The 24046-nt window shown below is 42.7% G+C and overlaps 1 protein-coding gene across 1 annotated transcript in view; it reads right to left on the bottom strand.

Annotated features, from left to right (window-relative positions):
- The window catches only part of LOC309556402 (NACHT, LRR and PYD domains-containing protein 3-like), a gene marked incomplete at both ends in the record, with an annotated part of 545473 nt that extends 524854 nt beyond the window's left edge, over positions 1 to 20619 (bottom strand). The window contains 3 exons of the mRNA XM_082258866.1: positions 5242 to 5544; positions 13025 to 13327; positions 20595 to 20619. Coding sequence (XP_082114992.1) covers positions 5242 to 5544; positions 13025 to 13327; positions 20595 to 20619 — 631 coding nt within the window. The remainder of the gene's footprint in view (positions 1 to 5241; positions 5545 to 13024; positions 13328 to 20594) is intronic.
- Between the last annotated feature and the right edge of the window lie 3427 nt (positions 20620 to 24046).

Raw genomic sequence — 24046 nt, 5'->3', positions numbered from 1 at the left:
CTCTTACCGGCGGATTGCGGATGGTTTACAGAGGGCTGGCGGCGGCCTGCAAGTCTGGCCTACGAGAGGATGGCGCCTGCATCATTGCATAGAGTAGGTGCTTGCTTTTACCTATATGCCGGTATTTTCTTTAAAAATAGTCAGCTCCCAAACCAAGCCTCATGGAGCGTCAGCTCCTAAACCAAGCCCCATGGAGCGTCAGCTCCTAAACCAAGCCTCATGGAGCATCAGCTCCTAAACCAAGCCTCATGGAGCGTCAGCTCCTAAACCAAGCCTCATGGAGCGTCAGCTCCCAAACCAAGGCTCATGGAGCGTCAGCTCCTAAACCAAGCCTCATGGAGCGTCAGCTCCCAAACCAAGCTTGCTTTTTTTTTTTTTTTTTTTTCAGTATGGAAAGCTGGGACCCAGTGTGATAAAGTGACTTATCCAAGGTCACACAAAGCCAACATCAGGATAAGATCCTATGTCTTCAGGAAGTCTCCCATGGCTCGCTGGCCGTCAGAGTACTTAACCTGCGTGGAGTGGCTCCTTCAGCGGTGAAGGCCAACATGTGGATCTGAACCCATTGTAACTCCTATACACCACTCACACTCTCACAGGAAGATCTGTGAACATGTCATAGGATAGAGGGGGAACTCTTTAAAAGGAAAAGGTCCAACCATCCACAGAGGGGCCCGTATCCATCCCAAAAACCCGACAAGGGGGAAGGGGGAACATCTACTCACCATACTGGAACTGACGGGTACCCCCTTTTAACAGAACCCCTCTCCACCGAGGTGGGGGGCTGTCGACCAATACGGACGCCGTGACTCCCGCGCGGTCACGAACCCCCCTGCGTGTGTGACCGGCGGACCCGGTGTCCGCCGGTCACTCAGCAATCGTCAGGGGAGAGGGAGAAAGTCAGGCGGCTAGTGTAAACAAGCCGCCTGTCATTCTCCCCTGTGTAGGAACACTGATCATACGGTTCTATTATGTAGGACCTTTGATCATTGTTCCTACAGCTCAAGCCACAGCCAACCACAGTAGAAAGCACGCCCCTAGGGACACACACAGCCCCTCCCTCTCCAATAAAGTTATCCCCTTTACTGCCAGTGTAATTTTACAGTAACAGTGCATATGTATAGCATTGATTACTGTAGAAATGTCACTGGTAACCCCAAAAGTGTCAAAAATGTCAGTCAGGGGTCCGATCTGTCTGCCGCAATGTCGCAGTACCGCAAAAAAACAATCGCATTACGCGTTAAAAAAAACAACAAAAATGACAAAAATCTTTCCCTTTGTTAGTAAACGCGATAACTTTTGCGCAAACCAATCAAAATACGCTTTTTGCGATTTTTTTTTACCAAACATATGTAGCATAAAACAAATTGGCCGAAAATGTTAAAAAAATTTTGATTTTTACATTTTTTTGGGGGGAATTTCATATAAAAAAATGTGAAAAATATTGTTATTTTTGCAAAATTGACGCTCTTTTTTTGTTTATAGCGCGTGATCAAAAAATCGCACAGGTGATCAAATACCACCAAAAGAAAGCTCTGTTTGTGGGAAAAAAAGGACGCCAAATTCGTTTAGGTACAGCGTCGCACAACCGCGCAATTGTCCGTTAAGGTCACGCAGTGCCGAATCGCAAAATACCCCCTGGTCTTTAAGCAGCCAAATCCTCCGGGGCTTAAGTGGTTAAATTTGTTTTCAAAATTAATTTTGTTTTGTTTATTCATTTTCAAATTTGATTTGAATTTTCTGAATCCGGTCAAATAGAATTTATCCAATTTAGGAAAAATTTTATTCAAATCGGCGCTCAAATTCAAGTTTATTCTGTTCCAAATTCTTTCTATTTTATTCTACTCTATTGCTTTTTTTTCAATTTTTTTTCTACTCTATTCTCTTATTTTCTATTCTTTTCCATTCATTTCTATTCTTTTTTTTTTCTATTCTATTCTATCCTATTAGAATTTCGGACAACGGTTATAATCTTTCTATTCTATTATAGTCAACTGTTTTTTCTATTTTATTCAATTCTTTTTGAATTTATTGCTTCAAAATTCCAATTTCAGAAGACAGTTTTGTTCTATTTTATTTTATTGAATTATATGCTATTGTTTTTCTATTCTAACCTATTCTAATTCAAATTTATTCTATTCAAAATTCAAATTTCGGAATATGATTATATTCTATTTTATTCTATTGTTTTTTTCTATTCTATTCTTTTCTTTTCTATTGTTTTGTTTTTTTTATTCTATTCTTTTCTACTCTAATCTATTCGAATTTTGAATTAATTCTATTCAAAATTCAAATTTTGAAAGACAGTTATATTCTATTTTATTCTATTGTCTTTTCTATTCTTTTTTATTATTTTTTCTATTCTATTTTGTTCTGTTTTTCCCTATTCTATTCTTTTCTTTTATTTTCTATTATATTGTGTTTTACTGTTATCTTATTTTTTGTTCTATTTTATTCTATTCTTTTTTTTCTATTCTGTTTAACTCTAATTATTTTTAGTTATTTTAGTTCTTTTCTGTTCAGTTTTACTCTATTAAATTATTTTCTATTCTTTTCCTTTATTTTTATTCTATTTTATTCTATTCTTGTTTTCAAATTTGTTTTCAGATTCGATTTGAATTCAATCAAAATTTTGGCTGGATTTTGTTTCGTTATTTTGAATTTGTTTAATTTCATTACTATTGTAATACAGCCTGACTTCGCTGTGCTCAGTCCCCTGATCATCATTTATGTTGGAGAAGCTATTCAATGTTGTTGAGTTCAGATACGTGGTCTACCTGTACCAGCTGCTGTCAGGAACTATGAGGAACTTATGCCACTCCATGACCCCCGGCCGCCTGTTCACTTTACCGGGGGTCCTAAGCCAGAGGTGAAAGAAAGGCCGTCCTCATCACTTCAGGCTCCTCCACCAGGTAAGTGACATTGAGGAAAGTGGCTGCAATTATATCACACTGCTCGGCATGCTGATAGTCACTGTGCAGTCGCTGTGCTACGGGGACTGACCACAAGCATCCCAGAGAATTGTTACTCTGCTTTCCTGTTAGTTTGTTCCTAAAGTCTGTAACCTTTTCCCCTATCCACATGTTTGTTACCCAATTTTTTTTGGTATATAAACTACCCACAAGGAGGCAGGTTTGGTCCACCTCATCCCTTAGACTGACATTAATGTGGAACTTTTGTCAGAAAATGAAGTCCTCATAGATTACTGAAAGTGATTGTAAAGGCAGAAGGCGCATTCTATGCATTAAGATAAAAAACCTTCTGTGTGCGGCAGCCCTTCTCATACTTACCTGAGCCCCATCTCTATCCAGCGATGTTGCAGGAGTGTCTAAGCTGCCTGGGACTCCCCTCCTCATTGGCTGAGACAGTAGCGTGGCGCAATTGGCTCCCACTCCTGTCAATCCCAATTGTTCAGCCAATCAGGATAGAGAGACAGAGACAGAAAAGAGTTAAACATACAAGGGTAGTGTCTTATCTTATCTCTGATTTCTCTCCTTTCTCCCTGGCAGCAGCCTGTGAATGTCAGCACTCTAAAGCTTCTGATAGCCTTCCATTCTATCTGAGCCAAGACATACAATCAAGACTAGAAATACACAACTTTTAATTGAAGAAAGTGACATATAGTTTTTTTCGACTAAGGAGAGGTGGAGAGTTTCCAATACACAACTGACTGATCTGGGCTTCAAGAAAATGTCAGCCTCCAGAAAGAAGATACAGGAACAATGCTGAAGTTTTGGTAATAAAATTTTTATTGTGGAATGTATGTTCTTTTGTTGCAGAAGATTCATTTTTATCAAACTTTTATGGGTAAAATTCTGCTTTAACCACTTTACCACCGGAGCATTTTGCTGTGTTACGTCTGGGCCACTTTTTGCGATTCGGCGCTGTGCGACTTTAACTGACAATTGCACGGTCGTGCGACACCGTACCCAAACGAAATTTACGTCCTTTTTTTCCCACAAACAGAGCTTTTCTTTTGGTGGTGTTTGATCACCTGTGTGATTTTTACTTTTTGCGCTATAAACAAAAAAAGAGCGTTTATTCTGAAAAAATAACAATATTTTTAACATTTTTTTTATATGAAATTCCCCCCAAAAAAGATGTAAAAACCAATTTTTTTTTTAATTTTTGGCCAATTTGTTTTCTGCTACCTATGTTTGGTAAAAAAAAATCGCAATAAGCGTATTTTGATTGGTTTGCGCAAAAGTTATTGCGTTTACTAACGGGAAAGATTTCTGTCATTTTTGGTGTTTTTTTTTTTTTAACGAGTAATGGCGGCGATCTGCGATTTTTTTTGCGGGACTGCGACATTGCGGAGGACAGATCGGACCCTTGACTGACATTTTTGACACTTTTGGGGATACCAGTGACATTACTGCAGTAATCAGTGCTATAAATATGCACTGTTACTGTAAAAATGACACTGGCAGGGAAGGGGTTAATTTTATTGGAGAGGGAGGGGTTAATGTATGCCTGGTGCTTACTAACGTGTGGGGGGAGGTGACTGAGTGACACAGGGACAGATCCAGGGTTCAGCTATGCTGAACACTCCGATCTGTCACTCCCTGTCACTTAGGAGATCCGCCCGCTCTGTTTACACAGGCGGGCGGATCTCCAAACTGGATTCCCTGACGATCGGGGAAGAGCAGCGGTGATCGCCACCGCTCCTCCCCTGGCCCGACTCCCGCTGTGAATGAAAACAGCGGGAGCGCGCCTCCGGTGGCGCGCGAGCGCCGCCTACAGGGGGAGGAGTCTGGCGACGTAGGTCTACGTCGTCAGACGATAACGAGCCACTTTGCCGCAGTAGTACTACGGTACTCAGCGGTAAAGTGGTTAATAAGGATTGCAATTGGCACAAAAGCTCCCTCATTTACATTTTCATGGCCCCATCAGGTACCTGCCTGCAATATGTATAGTAATTCTCCAACCCAGTTCTGAGTTCCAATCTTTTATTGTAGATAGACAAACAGATTACAAACACCACACAGTCTGCCCACACATTTCTGCCAGGAGGGGGCAGGGAGGAGCACAGTTTGACAAATGTATCTATCCCAATGGTTCTCTACCGGAGAATGAAGGATGTAACTGGGCTCCCTGGACATTCTGCTCCTGCCTAGGTTACCTTGGGAATAATCCAGATCTTCTGATCACTGGCTTTCCCTGCATCACATTCCTAGTCCTTCCTCACACAGATATTTATTAGGAATTGTTAGGAAATGGTCATTATAGATGAGAACTCACCACTCCGTGCTCTCCTCTCCTGGAGGTCATATGCAGGTCTCAGCAGACCAATCAGTGTAAAGACATCAATTGTGACATCCAGAGCCCCTTCTTCTCCATATGTGTCTATCAGGAGGTCCTTGGTGGTGATCCAGTCTGCATTTTCTAGTCTTCCTCGGGGGATGGGAGGTTTACCTCCATAAGAGAAATCAGACAATTCACTCCTAAACTTCTTAAAGTCACTTCCTTCCAGATCCTTCAGAGAATATAGGATAAGATCCCCAGGGATTTGTGGCCTCTTTCCCAGAACACCAGAAGCCGATCCTGCAAAGAGTACAAAAGGGAAACAAACATTAATCCTGATTGGACAGTTTTGTACACATGACAGCAGACAAGTCAGTGCTGGCAGCTGATGGTCCTATAAAGAGCATATATAAGGGAAAGGAAAATATCCTACATTGACCTATGGAGAGATCGGCTTCCCTGTGACACGACTGTCTTCATGATTTTACCTTACTTCTCAAGAAGAATTATTTATTGTGTGAAAACACCTAGGAGTCCATTTATAGAACATTCATTGGAGAAAAGGCACAAGTATTTACCAAGCTGTATGAGTTCTCCCCGTATTTTCTCTGCTATGACCTTCTATGATCATCAGCGCCATCCAGTGGTCAATTAGTGGTAACTTTTTCTGAAATACCTCAATCAGAAAAAATACTGCATTTTGGCCACTAGATGTCGCTGATGATCATACAGTAGGTGGTCATAGTGTTACAGAAAATTCAGGAAAATTTTGCACAGCCTGGACAAATTCTTGTGCCATTTGTGCAACAAATGTTTTATCAATAGACTCCATTCACACCAATGTGATTTTTCATGATTTTTGCAGAAACACAGGACATTATTTTTAACATAGGTTGCTACGGAACACGTTTATATCAATGTATTTTTCTGTCTCAGTGTTTTGAAAAAGGTCAGGGACTTTTTTCTCGCAGCAATCAGCGTTTGTTCGTGTAATAGACTTCAATGGACCTGCACCAAAAACGCAAGTGTTGCATTTTTGCTGCTTTTTTTTTACACGCCGTTGTTACGTTTTTTTATTTTTTCCCCTTGTTAACAGTGTATAGCTGGACGCAGCAGCCGGCTTCCCAGTCTGCTCCCAAACAACAAACTATACACAGTCTAATAATGAGATTAGAAAAGAAAAACCCGCAAAACACATAAAAAATGCGTATCCGAAAACGTGGAAAGCACAGCAAAAAGCACTGCAGAAACGCTCAAAACCAACATACATGGATGTGAATGGAGCCTTAGAGGATAAATATGGACGACGGTTTTCAAACATGTTTACTGATTGTTTCCTAGTAACCAGAAAGTAACTTTAACCACTTGCTGACCGCCCCACACAGATTTACTGCAGCAGGGCGGCTCGGCTGCGCATAATCACATAGATCTACGTGATTATGTGCATGCGGTCTCAGCGGCGCGCGCGCCACCAGGGCCGCGCTCCTGCTGTGATTAGACACAATGGGAGCCAGACCACAGGAGGGGCGGGCACAATCGCCACCAGCCTCCCAAAATCTTCGGGGAAACTGACAGGAGATCCGCCTGCCTATGTAAACAAAGCAGGCGGCTCTCCTGTCAGACAGACAAAATTAGATTGTGCGTCTCAGCTAAGCTAAAACACAGATCTCCGTGTGCCTGTCACAGAGCCCTCCCCCCCCCCCCACATAGTTAGTAAGCACAATTAGGCCTACATTCAACTCCTTAACCACTTAAGCCCCGGAGGATTTGGCTGCTAAACGACCAGAGGGTATTTTGCGATTCGGCACTGCGTGACTTTAACGGACAATTGCGCGGTCGTGCGACGCTGTACCTAAACGAATTTGGCGTCCTTTTTTTCCCACAAACAGAGCTTTCTTTTGGCGGTATTTGATCACCTGTGCGATTTTTTGATCACGCGCTATAAACAAAAAAAGAGCGTAAATTTTGCAAAAATAGCAATATTTTTCCCTTTTTTTTATATGAAATTCCCCCAAAAAAAATGTAAAAATCAAAATTTTTTAATATTTTCGGCCAATTTGTTTTATGCTACCTATGTTTGGTAAAAAAAATCGCAAAAAGCGTATTTTGATTGGTTTGCGCAAAAGTTATTGCGTTTACTAACAAAGGGAAAGATTTTTGTCATTTTTGTTGTTTTTTTTTTTAACGCGTAATGGCGGCGATCTGCGATTTTTTTTGCGGTACTGCGACATTGCGGCGGACAGATCGGACCCTTGACTGACATTTTTGACACTTTTGGGGTTACCAGTGACATTTCTACAGTAATCAGTGCTATATATATGCACTGTTACTGTAAAAATACACTGGTAGTGAAGGGGTTAACTTTATTTGAGAGGGAGGGGCTGTGTGTGTCCCTAGGGGCGTGATTCTAACTGTGATTGGCTGTGGCTTCAACTGTATGCAGAGTGATCAATGGATCTACATAGTAGATCCATGTGATCATCTCTCATACAGAGAGGAGAATGACAGGCAGCTTGTTTACACAAGCTGCCTGACTTTCTCCCTCTCCCCCGCCGATCGCAGAGTGGCCGGCGGCGATCGGGTCCGCCGGTCACACGCGCGGGGGGGTCCGTGACCACGCGGGAGCGCGCCTCCGGCGGCGCGCGCTCGCTCCCTAAACCCTCACAGGCGAGTGACGTAGACCTACGTCACTTTGCCTGTGAGGGGCTGACCGCCGCCGTAAATAGTCGTGCGGCGGTCGGCAAGTGGTTAATCACCCCCAGTATTAACCCCTTCCCTGCCAGTGTCATTTATACAGCAACAATGCATATTATTTAGCACTGATCTCTGTATTAATGTCATTGGTCCCTAAAAAGTGTCACTTCGTGTCAGATTTGTCCACCGCAATGTCGCAGTCCTGATAGAAATCGCTGATCGCCACCATTACTAATAAAAAAAAAAAATAATAATAATAAAAAGTCCAAAAATCTATCCCATAGTTAACACTATAACTTTTACGAAAACCAATTAAAATACGCTTTTTGGGATTTTTTTTTTTACCAAAAATATGTAGCAGAATACAAAATTGTCCTAAAATGATAAAAAAAATTTGATTTTTCTAAAAAAAAATTTATTGGGAATGTTTTATAGCAGAAAGTAAAAAATATTGTGTTTTTTTCAGAATTGTTGCTCTTTTTTTGTTTATAGCGCAAAATCTAAAAACCGCAGAGGTGATCAAATATCACCAAAAGAAAGCTCTGTTTGTGGGAAAATAAGGACATCAATTTGTTTAGGGTACAGCGTCGCACGACCGTGCAATTGTCAAAGTAACGCAGTGCCGAATCGCAAAAAATGGCCTGGTCATTAAGGGGGTAAAACCTTCCGGAGCTGAAGTGGTTAAATCATTAAAAAAGTACACCCTGACTATGAATGTCGGATCGCTGTATACTAAAACTGTAATTCCAATTACACCCAAATCTCCCAGCAGGATGTCTTATGCTATATGTGGCTTTTTATCTTTATAGAGATAGTAAACTCTGTTTTATTATTTTTACCTACAGGGAAGTTTAGAATAAAGCTTACCTGTAGGTAGAATGAATATCTCTGCAAGTGCAGCGTTTAGGGGATATTCTAGCGAGCAGCACCCGGTGACGTCACTGGTGAATGCGCTCTGAAGAAACGGCATTCCTGCGCTGTTATTTCAGAGCTGTGCGCTGCGGCCAAGACTCCCGTATGCATGTGTGGGAGTTACTTCATTACGGCTCTGCCAGTAAAAAGGGCGGAGACTGCAAACCCGGAAGGAAGACTGGGTGAGGATGGAAGCCTATGCAGCGGTGACAGCACGGTGCTGGAGGGTTTCTTTTTAAAGGTAACTCTGTCATAATGTGCTAGTATACTATTATGATATCACCTTGCAGGGTGAAATTTTTTTTCTTTTTACTTTACTACAACTTTAAGATCATAGAATAAAGGACTACCTTAACCCCTTGGAGCCTAAACCTTTATCTGACATTTGTTGCTTACAAGTTAAAATCAGTATTTTTTGCTAGAAAATAACTTAGAACCCCCAAACATTATATTCATTTATTTTTTAGCAGAGACCTTAGAGAATAAAATGGCGATCATTGAAATATTTTGTGTCACACTATATTTGGGCAGCCTTCTTTCAAATGCAATTTGTTTGGGAAGAAATAAAGTTTCATGCAGAAAAAAAAAACAAAACAAAAAAAAAAAACTAAACAAAAAAAACAGTAAAGTTAGCCCAATTTTTCTGTACAATGTGAAAGATGATGTCACGCCGAGTAAATAGATACCTAACATGAAAAAAGATTGTGAATAGCTGCGCTAACCTGTAAAAGTGTAAGCAAAAGCACTTTTAAATAAACAACATATCCCCAATAATTATAAACCAATCATATCAAATCATATAAATTAGTGATTTTACAAAACAACATTGAAAATGAAGTCCTGATAGATTACTGAAAGTGATTGTAAAGGCAGAAGTTGCATTCTATGCATTAAGATAAAAAACCTTCTGTGTGCGGCAGCCCCCCTCATCCCCCCTAATACTTATCTGAGCCCCATCTTTATCCAGCGATGTTGCAGGAGTGTCTAAGCTGCCTGGGACTCCCCTCCTCATTGGCTGAGACAGCAGCATGGCACAATTGGCAACCACTGCTGTCAATCCAAATTGTTCAGCCAATCAGGAGAGAGAGGGGGCAGGGCCGGGTCACGTCTCCATGTCTGAATAGACACATGGTGCTGCAGCTTGGCTCGGGTGTCCCCATAGCAAGCTGCTTGCTGTGGGGGCACTGAGGAGGGAGGGGCCAGGAGAGCCAAAGAGGACCCGAAAAGAGGAGGATCCGGGCTGCTCTGTGCAAAAGTAACTGCACAGAGGAGGTAAGTGTAACATGTTTGTTATAAAAAAAAAAAATAATAATTTACAATCACTGTAAAGCCGGCCTCTTTTTCGGGTATAGCTATACAATGTGTTAAAAATAAGTGACTATAATGTTTAAAATCCAGTAAGGCACTGTCTCATTCTGCTCTGCACAGTCTCAGTTGTCCTATATTCTCAGCATTGTGCAGATAATCAGTCAGTCACTAGAGGCCAATCTGCTGACAACCTCAAGATTTATTGCTGCTAAAGGGGTGAGGAAGCAACAGGAATGATGCAGACTGTGCCAAGGGAACACAGATTAGGGAGAGAGAAGAGAAGAGGTGACAGAGACAGAAAAGAGTTACACATACAAGGAGAGTGTCTTATCTTATCTCTTTTATTTCTCTCCATTCTCCCTGGCAGCAGCCTGTGAATGTCAGCACTCCAGTGGTGGGACAAGGTATTTCAGTGCCCAGGGCGAGGATGCCAAAATGCACCCCCCTTTGCAGAGCAGGGGGCGGAGCTAGTAGACGCATTTGCAGCGCACAAAAACATATGGTGATGGTTGTTCAGTGCACCAGTATTACAATTTACATTTGTGATTGGTCATCACAACGATCACAAAGCACACAGCCAATTAGATGTCTTTGATGACGGCTTGGTTTGCAGCTAATAATAAATAACTTGGCTGTCCAAGGGTGATTTCTGAAGATTGTAAATGGTTCTCTAGAACTAGCTGAAGCTGATCTTGGTCCAGCTTGAAAACCTATCTGCGGGCTGCAGCGCTGATCATTGTATTCTGACAGTGAAGGAGTCCCGCTGTCAGAGTACAATAAAACAGACGGGGGATTCCTCCTCCTACCTTGAGTGGATGCAGGGATCTGTTCAACCTGCTGGAAAAAATAATAATAGCGTGTACAGCGGGTTGCACTGATACCGGTATGGTTGCTGATACTAAGCATTTGCACAAAGTCTTGTACTTGTGCAAATGCTCCAACATCTAAAATCAATACTTTGTGGTGCGATATGAGCTCATACAAATTCCATGGGCTCAAATTGCACTGCAAAGAATCATGCGATTTGAACAGGAATGTGATTCCTGTCCGAATCACTTGCAGTTTCCTACACAGCTCCTGTGTGAACCCAGCCTTGTCATAGTGACTTCAGTCTGGGTTTACACAGGAATGATGGGCGAAACTGTACGTGATTCGGACAGGAATCGCACCACATTCCTGTTCATATCACATGAGATTCTTTGCAGTGCAATTTGAGTCCTTTAATTGTGTATGGGCTCAAATTTCACTGCAAAGCTATCATTAACTGGTATCAGTGAGTATTTGAGCACAAGTATCGCTACTCCTTATTGCTGGTACAAAACAGGTATTGGTGCAACCCCAGTGTGTACCCAGCTTTACACAATGTGTCACAGTGTTTAATGGACTCAAAGACAAAGCTCCTGGGCAAACAAATCTACATAGATAAAAATAAAGATAACAGGAAAAACATTTGTCATTGTTAGTACTCATGAACAAGAACACTATAGGTGAACATACACTATACAATCTGATTGTACAATCTCTGCACAATCTCTTTTAGATTTACCAAAACTTAGTATTATATGAACAAACCTAAACAATTAATTTAAATAGTATCCAATCAGGCAGGCCTTTGTACTACATAGGTGGTGGTAGATCCAAAAGATATTGTACAATCAGATTGTATAATGTATGGATAGCTGAAGGCTGGCCATAGATGGATCAGTTAGTTTTTTTTTATCAGTCAGGGGGGGGGGGGGATGGTGCTGATGTCCCAAGGACATCTGGAAACTGTGACAGAAAGCAACAGTGATAGAAAGGATTAGATAGGGGAGGGGGAAGCCACTGTTCAGAAGCAGGAAAGTTGTACAGAATGCATCTATTCTGGACTCAATCGGGAAGCACTGATAGTGGGATCCTTCCCACCCTCACCTGCCCCGCCTTCTCCACTCTGTCACTAGGGGAATAGTACAGCGCGCTGTGCAGGCAGGGGGCAGGGCTACCATCTACTCTACATGTAGGTACATAGCCGCTCTCTGTCTCTTACATTCGGCAGCATATTCTGTGCAGGGCAGGGTTGTACCCGGCAAACTGCGCCCTCTTCCCAGTTCCCACAGTAAATCATTCCGCCCAGGGCAGCTTCCCTTCCTGCCCCCCCCCCCCCCCCTAGTACCAGCCCTGCAGCACTCTAAAGCTTCTGACAGCCTTCCATTCTATCTGAGCCAAGACATACAATTAAGACTAGAAATACACACCTTATAATTGAAGGAAGTGACATATAGTTTTTTCAACTAAGGAGAGGTGGAGAGTTTTCAATACACAACTCACTGATCTGGGCTTCAAGAAAATGTCAGCCTCCAGAAAGAAGATACAGGAACAATGCTGGAGGCACGTTTAGGTAATATAATTATTATTGTGGAATGTATGTTCTTTTGTTGCAGAACATTTATTTTTTTTATCAAACTTTTATGTTATAATTCTGCATTAATAAGGATTGCAATTGGCACAAAAGCTACCTCATTTGTATTTTCATGGCCCAATCAGGTACCTGCCTGCAATATGTATAGTAATTCTCCAACCCAGTTCTGAGTTCCAATCCTTTATTGTAGATAGGCAAACAGATTACAAACACTGCACAGTCTGCCCACACATTTCTGCCAGGAGGGGGCAGGGAGGCGCACAGTTTGACAAATGTATCCCAATGGTTCACTACCGGAGAATGAAGGATGTAACTGGGCTCCCTGGACATTCTGTTCCTGCCTAGGTTACCTTGGGAATAATCCAGATCTTCTGATCACTGGCTTTCCCGGCATCACATTCCTAGTCTTCCTCACACAGATATTTATTAGGAATTGTTAGGAAATGGTCATTATAGATGAGAACTCACCACTCCGTGCTCTCCTCTCCTGGAGGTCATATGCAGGTCCCCGCAGACCAATCAGTGTAAAGACATCAATTGTGACATCCAGAGCCCCTTCTTCTCCAAATCTGTCTATCAGGAGGTCCTTGGTGGTGACCCTGTCTGCATTTTCTAGTGTTCCTCGGGGGATGGGAGGTTTATCTCCATAAGAGAAATCAGACAATTTGTTCCTAAACTTCTTAAAGTCACTTCCTTCCAGATCCTTCAGAGAATCTAGGATAAGATCCCCAGGGGTTTGTGTCCTCTTTCCCAGAACACCAGGAGCCGATCCTGCAAAGAGTACAAAAGGGAAACAAAGATTAATCCTGATTGGACAGTTTTGTACACATGACAGCAGACAAGTCAGTACTGGCAGCTGATGGTCCTATAAAGAGCATATATAAGGGAAAGGAAAATATCCTACATTGACCTATGGAGAGATCGGCTTCCCTGTGACACGACTGTCTTCATGATTTTACCTTACTTCTCAAGAAGAATTATTTATTGTGTGAAAACACCTAGGAGTCCATTTATAGAACATTCATTGGAGAAAAGGCACAAGTATTTACCAAGCTGTATGAGTTCTCCCCGTATTTTCTCTACTAAGACCTTCTATGATCATCAGCGCCATCCAGTGGCCAATTAGTGGTGCATTTTTCTGAAATACCTCAATCAGAAAACATTCTGCATTTTGGCCACTAGATGTCGCTGATGATCATACAGTAGGTGGTCATAATATTACAGAAAATTCAGGAAAAATTTGCTCATCCTGGAGAAATTCTTGTGCCATTTGTGCAACAAATGTTTTATCAATAGACTCCATTCACACCAATGTGATTTTTCATGCTTTTTGCAGAAACGCAGGACATTATTTTTAACATGGTTTGCTATGAAACACGTTTATATCAATGTATTTGCAGCGTTTTTCATGTACTAGACTTCAATGGACCTGCACCAAAAACACAAGTGTTGTGTTTTTGCTGCTTTTTTACATGCGTTTTGCATGTTACGTTTTTTTTTTGTTGCCCCTCTTTAACAGAGTATAGCTGGACTTAGAAAAGAAAACCCTGCAAAACACATCAAAAATGCGTATCCGAAAACGTGAAAAGCACAGCAAAAAGCACTGCAGAAACGCTCAAAACCAACATACATGGATGTGAATGGAGCCTTAGTGGGTAAATATGGGCGACGGTTTTCATACATGTTTACTGATTGTTTCCTAGTAACCATAAACTAACTTTAACCACTTGCCGATCGCCCCACACAGATTTACTGCAGCAGGGCGGCTCGGCTGCACATAATCACATAGATCTACACGATTATGTGCATGTGGTCTCGGCGGGGCGTGCGCCACCAGAGCCACGCTCCTGCTGTGATTAGACACAGTGGGAGCCGGACTGCGGGAGGAGCGGGCTTGATCACCGCCGGCCTCCCACAATCTTTGGTGAAACTGACAGGAGATCCGCCTGCCTATGTAAACAAAGCAGGTGGCTCTCCTGTCAGACAGGCAAAATTAGATTGTGTGTCTCAGCTAAGCTACAACACCGATCTCTGTGTGCCTGTCACAGAGCCCTCCCCCCCCCCCCCCCCAGTTAGTAAGCACAATTAGGTTTACAATCAACCCCTTGATCACCCTCAGTATTAACCCCTTCCCTGCCAGTGTCATTTATACAGCAACAGTGCATATTATTTAGCACTGATCTCTGTATTAATGTCACTGGCCCCAAAAAGTGTCACTTTGTGTCAGATTTGTCCACCGCAATGTCGCAGCCCCGATAAAAATCGCTGATCACCGCCATTACTAATAAAAACAAAAAAAATAAATAAAAAGTCCAAAAATCTATCCCATAGTTAACACTATAACTTTTGCGCAAACCAATTAAAATACGCTTTTTGGGATTTTTTTTACCAAAAATATGTAGCAGAATACAAATTGTCCTAAAATGATAGAAAAAATTTGATTTTTTAAATGTTTTTTATTGGGAATGTTTTTTAGCAGAAAGTAAAAAATATTGTGTTTTTTTCAAAATTGTTGCTCTTTTTATGTTTATAGCGCAAAATCTAAAAACTGCAGAGGTGATCAAATACCACCAAAAGAAAGCTCTATTTGTGGGGAAAAAAAGGACATCAATTTTATTTGGGTACATCATTGCAAGACCGGGCAATTGTTAAAGTAACGCAGTGCAGAATCGCAAAAAATGGCCTGGTCATTAAGGGGGTAAAAACTTCCGGAGTGACTTCATTACAGCTCCGCCAGTAAAAAGGCCGCAAACCTGGAAGGAAGACTGGGTGAAGATGGAAGCCTATGCAGCAGTGACAGCACGGTGCTGGAGGGCTTCTTTTTAAGGTAAGTCTTTCATAATGTGCTAGTATACTAGCACATTATGATATCACCTTGCAGGGTGAAAATGTTTTTATTTTTTTTACTTTACTACAACTTTAAGATTATATAAAAAAATGGGTTACCTTAACCCCTTGGATCCTAAGCCTTTTTATGACATTTGTTGCTTACAAGTTAAAATCAGTATTTTTTTTGCTAGAAAATTACTTAGAACCCCCAAACATTATAAATGATGTCAAGCCGAGTAAATAGATACCTAACATGAAAAAAAGATTGTGAATAGCTGAGTTAACCTGTAAAAGGGTAAGCAAAAGCACTTATAAATAAACAACATATCCCCAATAATTATAAACCAATCATATCAAATCATATAAATTGGTGTATAACAAAACATCAATTATCTCAAATATCCAAGTGTCCATTATTCCATTCTGTGCCAAAAAGTAGCTGTTAATCATGCAGTGCTTCACCCGATTATGTACAAATTCTCCACCTAATAAAATGCGCATTCACCAGCCATTGGTATATTTTAGGCCTTAATATTATGCCTCTTTGGTTCCTTATGATCTTGTCTGTGGTCGGAGTTTCTATGACAACGCTCTCATGCATTTGTATAGTAAAGAATAGCCATCAGTGTGCAACTTCCATAAACCAGTTTATTGTTCCAATTAAAAGTAATAAATGTACACTCACATAGACCGGCACTAAGTCTCTCCAGCGGTCTCTGTGGCCGTGCAATCACAACTTCGTGAACTAGAGCTGGCGTGCGTTCCAAGCTTCGATCTTGTTGCCACAACAGGAAACGGAAATATGTCACCCCCGCTCCACTAGCTTCAGTGGCAGTACACAATCCACGCTCCACTAGCCTCAGCAGAATTACGTCCTCCACACTCCACTAGCCTCAGCAGAATTACGTCCTCCACACTCCACTAGCCTCAGCGGAAGTACGTCATCAACGCTCTACTGAGGCTAGTGGAGCGTGGATGTCGTACTTCCGTTTCCTGTTGGGGTAACGAGATCGAGCCTTGGAACACACGCCGACTCCAGTGCACCGAGCGATTGCATGGCAACAGAGATTGGCAAGGTCATAAAGGACCCACAAAGGCATAATATCAAGGCCTAAACTATACCAATGGATGGCGAGTGAGCATTTTATTAGGTGGAGGATTTGTACATAATCGGGTGAAGCACTGCATGATTAACAGCTACTTTTTGGTACGGAATGAAATAATGGACACTTGGATATTTGAGATAATTGATGTTTTGTTATACACTAATTTATATGATTTGATATGATTGGTTTATAATTATTGGGGATATGTTGTTTATTTAAAAGTGCTTTTGCTTACACTTTTACATGTTAGCTCAGCTATTCACAATCCTTTTTTCATTTTTCACACTCCTGTTTTTGGAGTCACTTTTAGCTGCAGCAAACCAGATAATTTACTATTTCATTTTATCAATATTTGTTGCACCGGAGACACCTATAAAATATAGATACCTAGAAATCTCCATTGGTGACATTTTAATAAATTTAAACGGTTACCTGTTTAGAGTTACAGAGGAGGTCTTGTGCTAGGATTATAGCTCTCGCTCTAACGATCGCGGCAATACCTCACATGTTTGGTCTGAACACCGTTTACATCTGCGTATGCGCAGTGGCGGCTGGTGCTCAAAATTTTTGGGGGGGCGCAAAAAGAAAAATGTAATAGGTATTGCTTCGCGTCAAAAAACGCAGTAAAAAATTGCGTGACTTTGAAGTCATGGTACAGGCATGGCACAGGTGATGGTATAGGCATGGCATAGGTGATGGTACAGGAGATGGTATAGGCATGGCACAGATATGGTATATGCATGTCACAGGTCATGGTACAGGAGATGGTATATGCCCCCTTTCAATGCAGAGACCAGCGTACATGCCCCCTTTCAATGCAGAGACCAGCGTGCGTGCCCCCTTCAATGCAATGAACATTGTGCTGTGCCCCCTTGAATGCAATGAACACTGTGCTATTCCCCCTTCAATGCAATAAACACTGTGCTGTGCCCCCTTCAATGCAACTGTGCTGTGCCCCCTTCAATGAAATAAACACTGTGCTGTGCCCCCTTAAATGCAATAAACACTGTGCTGTGCCCCCTTCAATGCAATGAACACTGTGCTGTGCCCCCACAATGCAGAGTTCAGCGTGCATGCCCCCTTCAATGCAACTGTGCTGTGCCCCCTTCAATGCAATAAACACTGTGCTGTGCCCCCTTCAATGCAATAAACACTGTGCTGTGCCCCCTTCAATGTAACGAACACTGTTCTGTGCCCCCACAATGCAGAGTTCAGCGTGCGAGCCCCTTTCAATGCAGAGCGCCACAGCATTGTCCCCAATGATTGCAGAGTGCCACAGCATTGTCCCCAATGATTGCAGAGTGCCACAGCATTGTACCCCAATGATTGCAGAGCGCCACAGCATTGTACCCCAATGATTGCAGAGTGCCACAGCATTGTACCCCAATGATTGCAGAGCGCCACAGCATTGTACCCCAATCACTGCAGAGTGCCCCAGCATTGTCCCCCAATGATTGCAGAGCGCCACAGCATTGTACACTAATGATTGCAGAGCACCACAGCATTGTCCCCCAATGATTGCAGAGTGCCCACAGCATTGTACCCCAATGATTGCAGAGTGTCCACAGCATTGTACCCCAATGATTGCAGAGCGCCACAGCATTGTCCCCCAATGATTGCAGAGGGCCACAGCATTGTCCCCCAATTATTGCAGAGTGCCAGCATTGTACCCCAATGATTGCAGAGCGCTACAGCATTGTACCCCAATGATTGCAGACCGCCACAGCATTGTCCCCCAATGATTGCAGAGTGCCCACAGCATTGTACCCCAATGATTGCAGAGTGTCCACAGCATTGTACCCCAATGATTGCAGAGCGCCACAGCATTGTCCCCCAATGATTGCAGAGCGCCACAGCATTGTCCCCCAATTATTGCAGAGTGCCGGCATTGTACCCCAATGATTGCAGAGTGCCCACAGCATTGTACCCAAATGATTACAGAGCACCACAGCATTGTACCCCAATTATTGCAGAGTGCCAGCATTGTACCCTAATTATTGCAGAGTGCCAGCATTGTCCCCCAATTATTGCAGAGCGCCACAGCATTGTCCCCCAATTATTGCAGAGTGCCAGCATTGTCCCCCAATGATTGCAGAGCACCACAGCTTTGTCCCCCAATTATTGCAGAGTGCCAGCATTGTACCCCAATGATTGCAGAGTGCCAGCATTGTCCCCCAATTATTGCAGAGCGCCACAGCTTTGTCCCCCAATTATTGCAGAGTGCCAGCATTGTACCCCAATGATTGCAGAGTGCCAGCATTGTCCCCCAATTATTGCAGAGCGCCACAGCTTTGTCCCCCAATTATTGCAGAGTGCCAGCATTGTACCCCAATTATTGCAGAGTGCCAGCATTGTCCCCCAATTATTGCAGAGCGCCACAGCTTTGTCCCCCAATTATTGCAGAGTGCCAGCATTGTACCCCAATTATTGCAGAGTGCCAGCATTGTCCCCCAATTATTGCAGAGCGCCACAGCTTTGTCCCCCAATGATTGCAGAGCGCCACAGCATTGTCCCCCAATGATTGCAGAGCGCCACAGCTTTGCCCCCCAATGATTGCAGAGTGCCAGCTTTGTCCCCCAATGATTGCAGAGTGCCAGCATTGTACCCCAATTATTGCAGAGTGCCAGCATTGTACCCCAATTATTGCAGAGTGCCAGCATTGTACCCAATGATTGCAGAGTGCCAGCATTGTACCCCAATGATTGCAGAGTGCCAGCATTGTACCCCAATTATTGCAGAGTGCACACAGCATTGTACCCCATTCAATGCAGAGACCAGCGTGCACGCTCCCTTCAAACTTACCTGGCGGCAGCGCGGCTCAGCTTCTTCCTCCTCTTCTACGGCGGGTCCTTCTCCCTCGTCTCGGCGGCGGGAAGCGGCGGGCGGCCTCTCCTCTTCTCTGAGCAGCGGTGACGGTGAGTGACTGACGCACGCACCGGCACTGCCCCCATTGCGACGTCAGCGATATCCTGGATGATGATTGGTCCAGGCTGGAGACTGGACCAATCATAGCCAGGATATCACGATGGTGGGGGTGGCCAAGCGCTCTTTCCTGCGCCCAGGTTACGCCCCCAGAAGGCAGCCACCCCCCCTTTAGCCACCACATTGGCCGGGGAACCGATTTTTTTTTTTCCGAACTTTATTGTTCTTTTTGTCTTTTTTTTGTCTTTTTTTTTTCTTTTCTTTTTTTTAGGGGGGGCGGTGCCCTGGCGCCCCCTATGCACGGGCCGCCACTGCGTATGCGTTAACTTCTTTTTTACACTGTCCATTTAAGAAAAAAATTTGATCACATTTTTGCTGTCACAAGGAATGTAAACGTCACTTGTGACATTAATAGGCAGTGACAGGTGCTCTTTATGGAGGGATCTGGGGGTCTAAAAGACCCAAAATCCCTCCTCTGCACTTAAAAGCATTCACATCGCCAAGTCTGGCTGTTTTGAATGCCATCTTTTTTTATTTTTTTTAAATCTGGCGCCTTTAAGGCTCCAGTACCTGAAAGTGATGTCATGACCTTGATTCTGTGTTTTTACATCCAAGACCTCATCAAAGCTGAATCCGGCTTTGTTTGGGTCCTCAGCCAGCCGGCAGACGTGCTGGCTGATCGTTCAGGTCTTTCGGTGGGACGGGAGACCCAGGTGATCCGCAGAAGGCAGCAGGAGGGGGGGGGGGGGGAATGTCCCCTCCCACTCCCTAGAAAAGACAACCAAGTGGCTGCTTAGCCGCATCGGTTGTCAGTACAAGAAAGCCGATCTCTAGCTGCAGGCATCACCCTGGTACAACCCCCTGAAGCCGAGGTCGCATATTTGCGTTCCGTTGGTGTGAAGGGGTTAAGAACTACACAAATAACAATAAAATTTGGGGGTCATTCAGCCACTTATGGATCACTGGGCCATCTCATAAGATTTTTTCCATTAGTAATAAATATGAATACACAGTGCAAATGTGGAATTTATGAAAGCTCCTAAACAATGTGTGGTTTTACCAGATGACTATAGGAAATTACAGGTTATGGATGTGCAAGTCTTTTTCTAATCTAATTGCAATATCCGTGAGAAGGAGGAAACTATTGGAAAAAAAGGTTAGTACAGTATAAGCAACCGTACCCTGTGAAGAAGATGAGGCCGCCATGGCATCAGGAGATGACCCAAAATGACTTCACCTAGAAGAAGCACAGACACCAATAAACGTATTGCAGGGTGATGAATGGAATCAATAAGGGGCATTTTGTTTTCTTATGTAAATAACAATTGGTTACCTGATTGTATAATCAGATAAAATCTTAACTGGATAGATGTCTGCCCCATAACTATGAGGGTAAACCAATACATTCATCTGTATATCAAGGTTTCCAAGACATTTTACCCTATTTAGGACCACAATTTACACAGACTCATATTCCTTGGGGCCACCTCCACAAATCTGTGTCATTCATAGAAATGACTGGTACTAATCAGCACCAAAGTATCAGCCCAGTAAGATGTCCACCAAGATTGGTCAGATGGTACCTCAAGTTTGGGGGTTACTGATGGGGGAAGTGTGGTTATGGGTTCAGGAACAGATTAACATGGAGGGGGGGTAATATAAAGAAATTAATAAGATATTAGAAATAAAGTTTAGAGGAAGGGACAAGAATGGTATTAGTGTGATAATAAGAGGCTATGGGCGATAACAGGGAAAGCACAATGTCTGAATGTCCAGCACTGGGATCAGGAAATAAAATAACATACTGTAATTTATTAAAGTTTTTATTGAAATTATTTTTATTAGAGTTTTATAACGGTACAGAGGAAAAAAGAAACGTATAGTTGTCAAATATAAAAGTGACAGAACTGGACTTCATCAACATTTTCACATATGTAAGTCGTATACTATGGTAAGAAAAAGTTCAGATAGTACAAGTAATGTTATAAAAGGAGAGGAGTCACTACAAAGACATTCTTTAAGAGGTTGTGCTGGATCCATCCAGGGGACATTGTGTCTGTTCAAGGTTTGCTTTTTTCCTAGATTTGGTGAGTGCATCCCCATAGGGGGATTTTCTTCCTGAGAGCACCCGGGCACATTTGTGGATTATTTAAGCACTTTCCAGCACTTAAGTTCCACTGAAGGGAACCATCTTTTGGACTGCACTTTATCTATTTTTTGCACTATTGCATATGGTTGCACGATGGACATATGATTGCACTTTACTTATGCACCTTAATATTTATGAATTTTGTAACTTTTGATCACATTGTGCACTTTATTTTGTATATAATTTTTATCACAGTATACACGGATTTACTATTTATATATACCTGTTAGCGCTGCCTTCTGATCGATTTTAATGTTATAAAAGATTTCATCAGACTACAACAATTGCAAACAATCATCCTTAAATAGGCAGAGAAAACATTTGGTACATTTGTAAGTGCCAATTTGGGAAGCAATGATCAGAGTACCGTAAACCAGGTTATACATTCAGTGATCGACACGGTTTCCAATTAGATTCAAATTTTTTGAGGTAGCCATCCCTATAAGCTAAAATTCTCTCATAGCCATATATTTCTTCCACTAGTCTGGTGACTTCATTTACATTGGGGACATAGTTTGATTTCTAATTCCTCATGATAGCTGATCTCGCTGCCATCAGGATTTGCATAGTTATAGGCCGTAACTGCACCGGAATGTTAGACACACCTATAATCAGTATGGCTTGTTCCATATTGGGTTTAAGTAGAACGCCTGTTAGCATGGAGATAATTTTAAATATGCTGTTCCAAAAGCTACGCAAGTATGGACAGAGCAATAGCATGCGAGACAGGGTGCCAACCTGTCCACACTGCCTCCAACACTGATTAGAATTACCGTTAGGATATTTGGCTAGAATAAACGGGGTAAGGTACCATCACAGATGCAGCTTTTGGGCCGTGTCCCAATAACTGGAGCACCTAGAGAAACGGTAGTTATTGGAAATGGCTTGTAACCATTGCTGGTCCAAGAAAGTTTTTCCCAGTTCCCCTTCCCACTTCTCTACTGCTGGGGTTCTTTGAAATACTGTTGGAGTGTAGTAGTTTATAGAATAAGCTTATAAATTTTGATTTGGGAGATGTAGCGTGCTAGAAGACCCAGGCCTCCTTGGGCACTTTTAAAGAGGTTAAGTTATTTCTATTGAGAAAGTACGCTAGTTTGGCATATGTGAGATATTCTGATTTAGCTAGGCTAAATTTATGGCATAAGGGTTTCACATGTACTGTCACTTTAAGGCTGACTCCACCCAGGAGTGATGACAAGGGTCAAGGGGCAGAGTGGCCATCTTAGAGACATGTAGAGATGTATTGATATACAGAGCTGTCCTGTAATGCTGTACAGAGAGTACTAAATAAACATCCGTTGTTCCAGACCAGAGTCCTGTGTCTCTCACAACACGGAGAATATAACAGTGGCGACGAGGGTGGGATTTACAAGGTTACTATCCGTGTGAGAAAGGAAAAGAAAAAAAAAAAAAAAAACCTCTGGATTGTCAGCTGGATACAAACACCCACAGAGCCCAGCAGGAAAATGTCATTGATCGGGACATTAAGTGAATTTGATGGAGAACAGACAACATGGAGCTCCTGGATTGAGAGACTGGAACAATATTTTGCTGCCAATGCCATCCCAGGCGACAGGCAAGTAGCAGTATTTCTGACACTGGTTGGTGCTAGGACATATGACACTCTTAGGGATCTCCTTTTCCCTGAAAAACCAGCAACTAAGACTTTGGCAGAGCTCCTGACACTGTTAGGGAATCACTTCCAGCCTAAACCACTAGAGATTGCAGAAAGACTCCGGTTCTATCAGCGGCAGCAGCAGCCGGGTGAAGATATTAAGGCTTATGTGCTCGCCCTTCGCAGACTAGCCTCCCCTTCTTTTGGGGAGTACTTACCAACTACACTGAGGGATAAGTTTGTCATGGGACTAAATAGTGAGTCTAGCCAAAAGAGACTGTTAACAGAGAAAGACCTTACCCTTACAAAGGCAATTGAGATAGCTTCAGTGATGGAAATGGCTGTGAAAGATACAGAGGCATTGAACCCCCAGAGCAGAAGGGAAGAGGTTAAAGAGGAAGTTTTCAGAACAGCACTCAAACCAACTGCAGCTAACTGTAAATATAGAACCTCACCAACCCGGACGTCAGCTTGCTACCGTTGTGGGAATACAGACCATGATCACAAAGTCTGCCAGTTTCATAATTGTGGTAAGGCGGGCCATCTGAAACGAGTCTGCTGTAGTAAGAAGGTGCGAAATAAACAACCTCTGAACACCAGGAAAAAGGCATATATGGTGGGAAGATATACATCGTCATTGGAATCAGAGGATGAGGAAGTGCTCCACAGATTGGACATACATTATATGCATTCAGCACCCTCAGCAATGACTGTAGAGGTAACCGTGGAAGGAAAGAAACTCAAGATGGATGTAGACACAGGAGCAGCAGTTTCAGTTATCACCCAGAAACAATGGAGAAAACTTCTGATCCGAACAACTGTCCGTCCAACACCAATCAAACTGCAGACATACTCAAAGCAGAAACTCC

This window comes from Pelophylax lessonae (genome assembly GCF_965119305.1).
Source record: "Pelophylax lessonae genome assembly, chromosome: 5".
Classification (NCBI taxonomy): Eukaryota; Metazoa; Chordata; class Amphibia; order Anura; family Ranidae; genus Pelophylax; species Pelophylax lessonae.
Note: the sequence above shows the minus strand (reverse complement) of the source record. Positions and strands in the feature narration are given on the sequence as shown.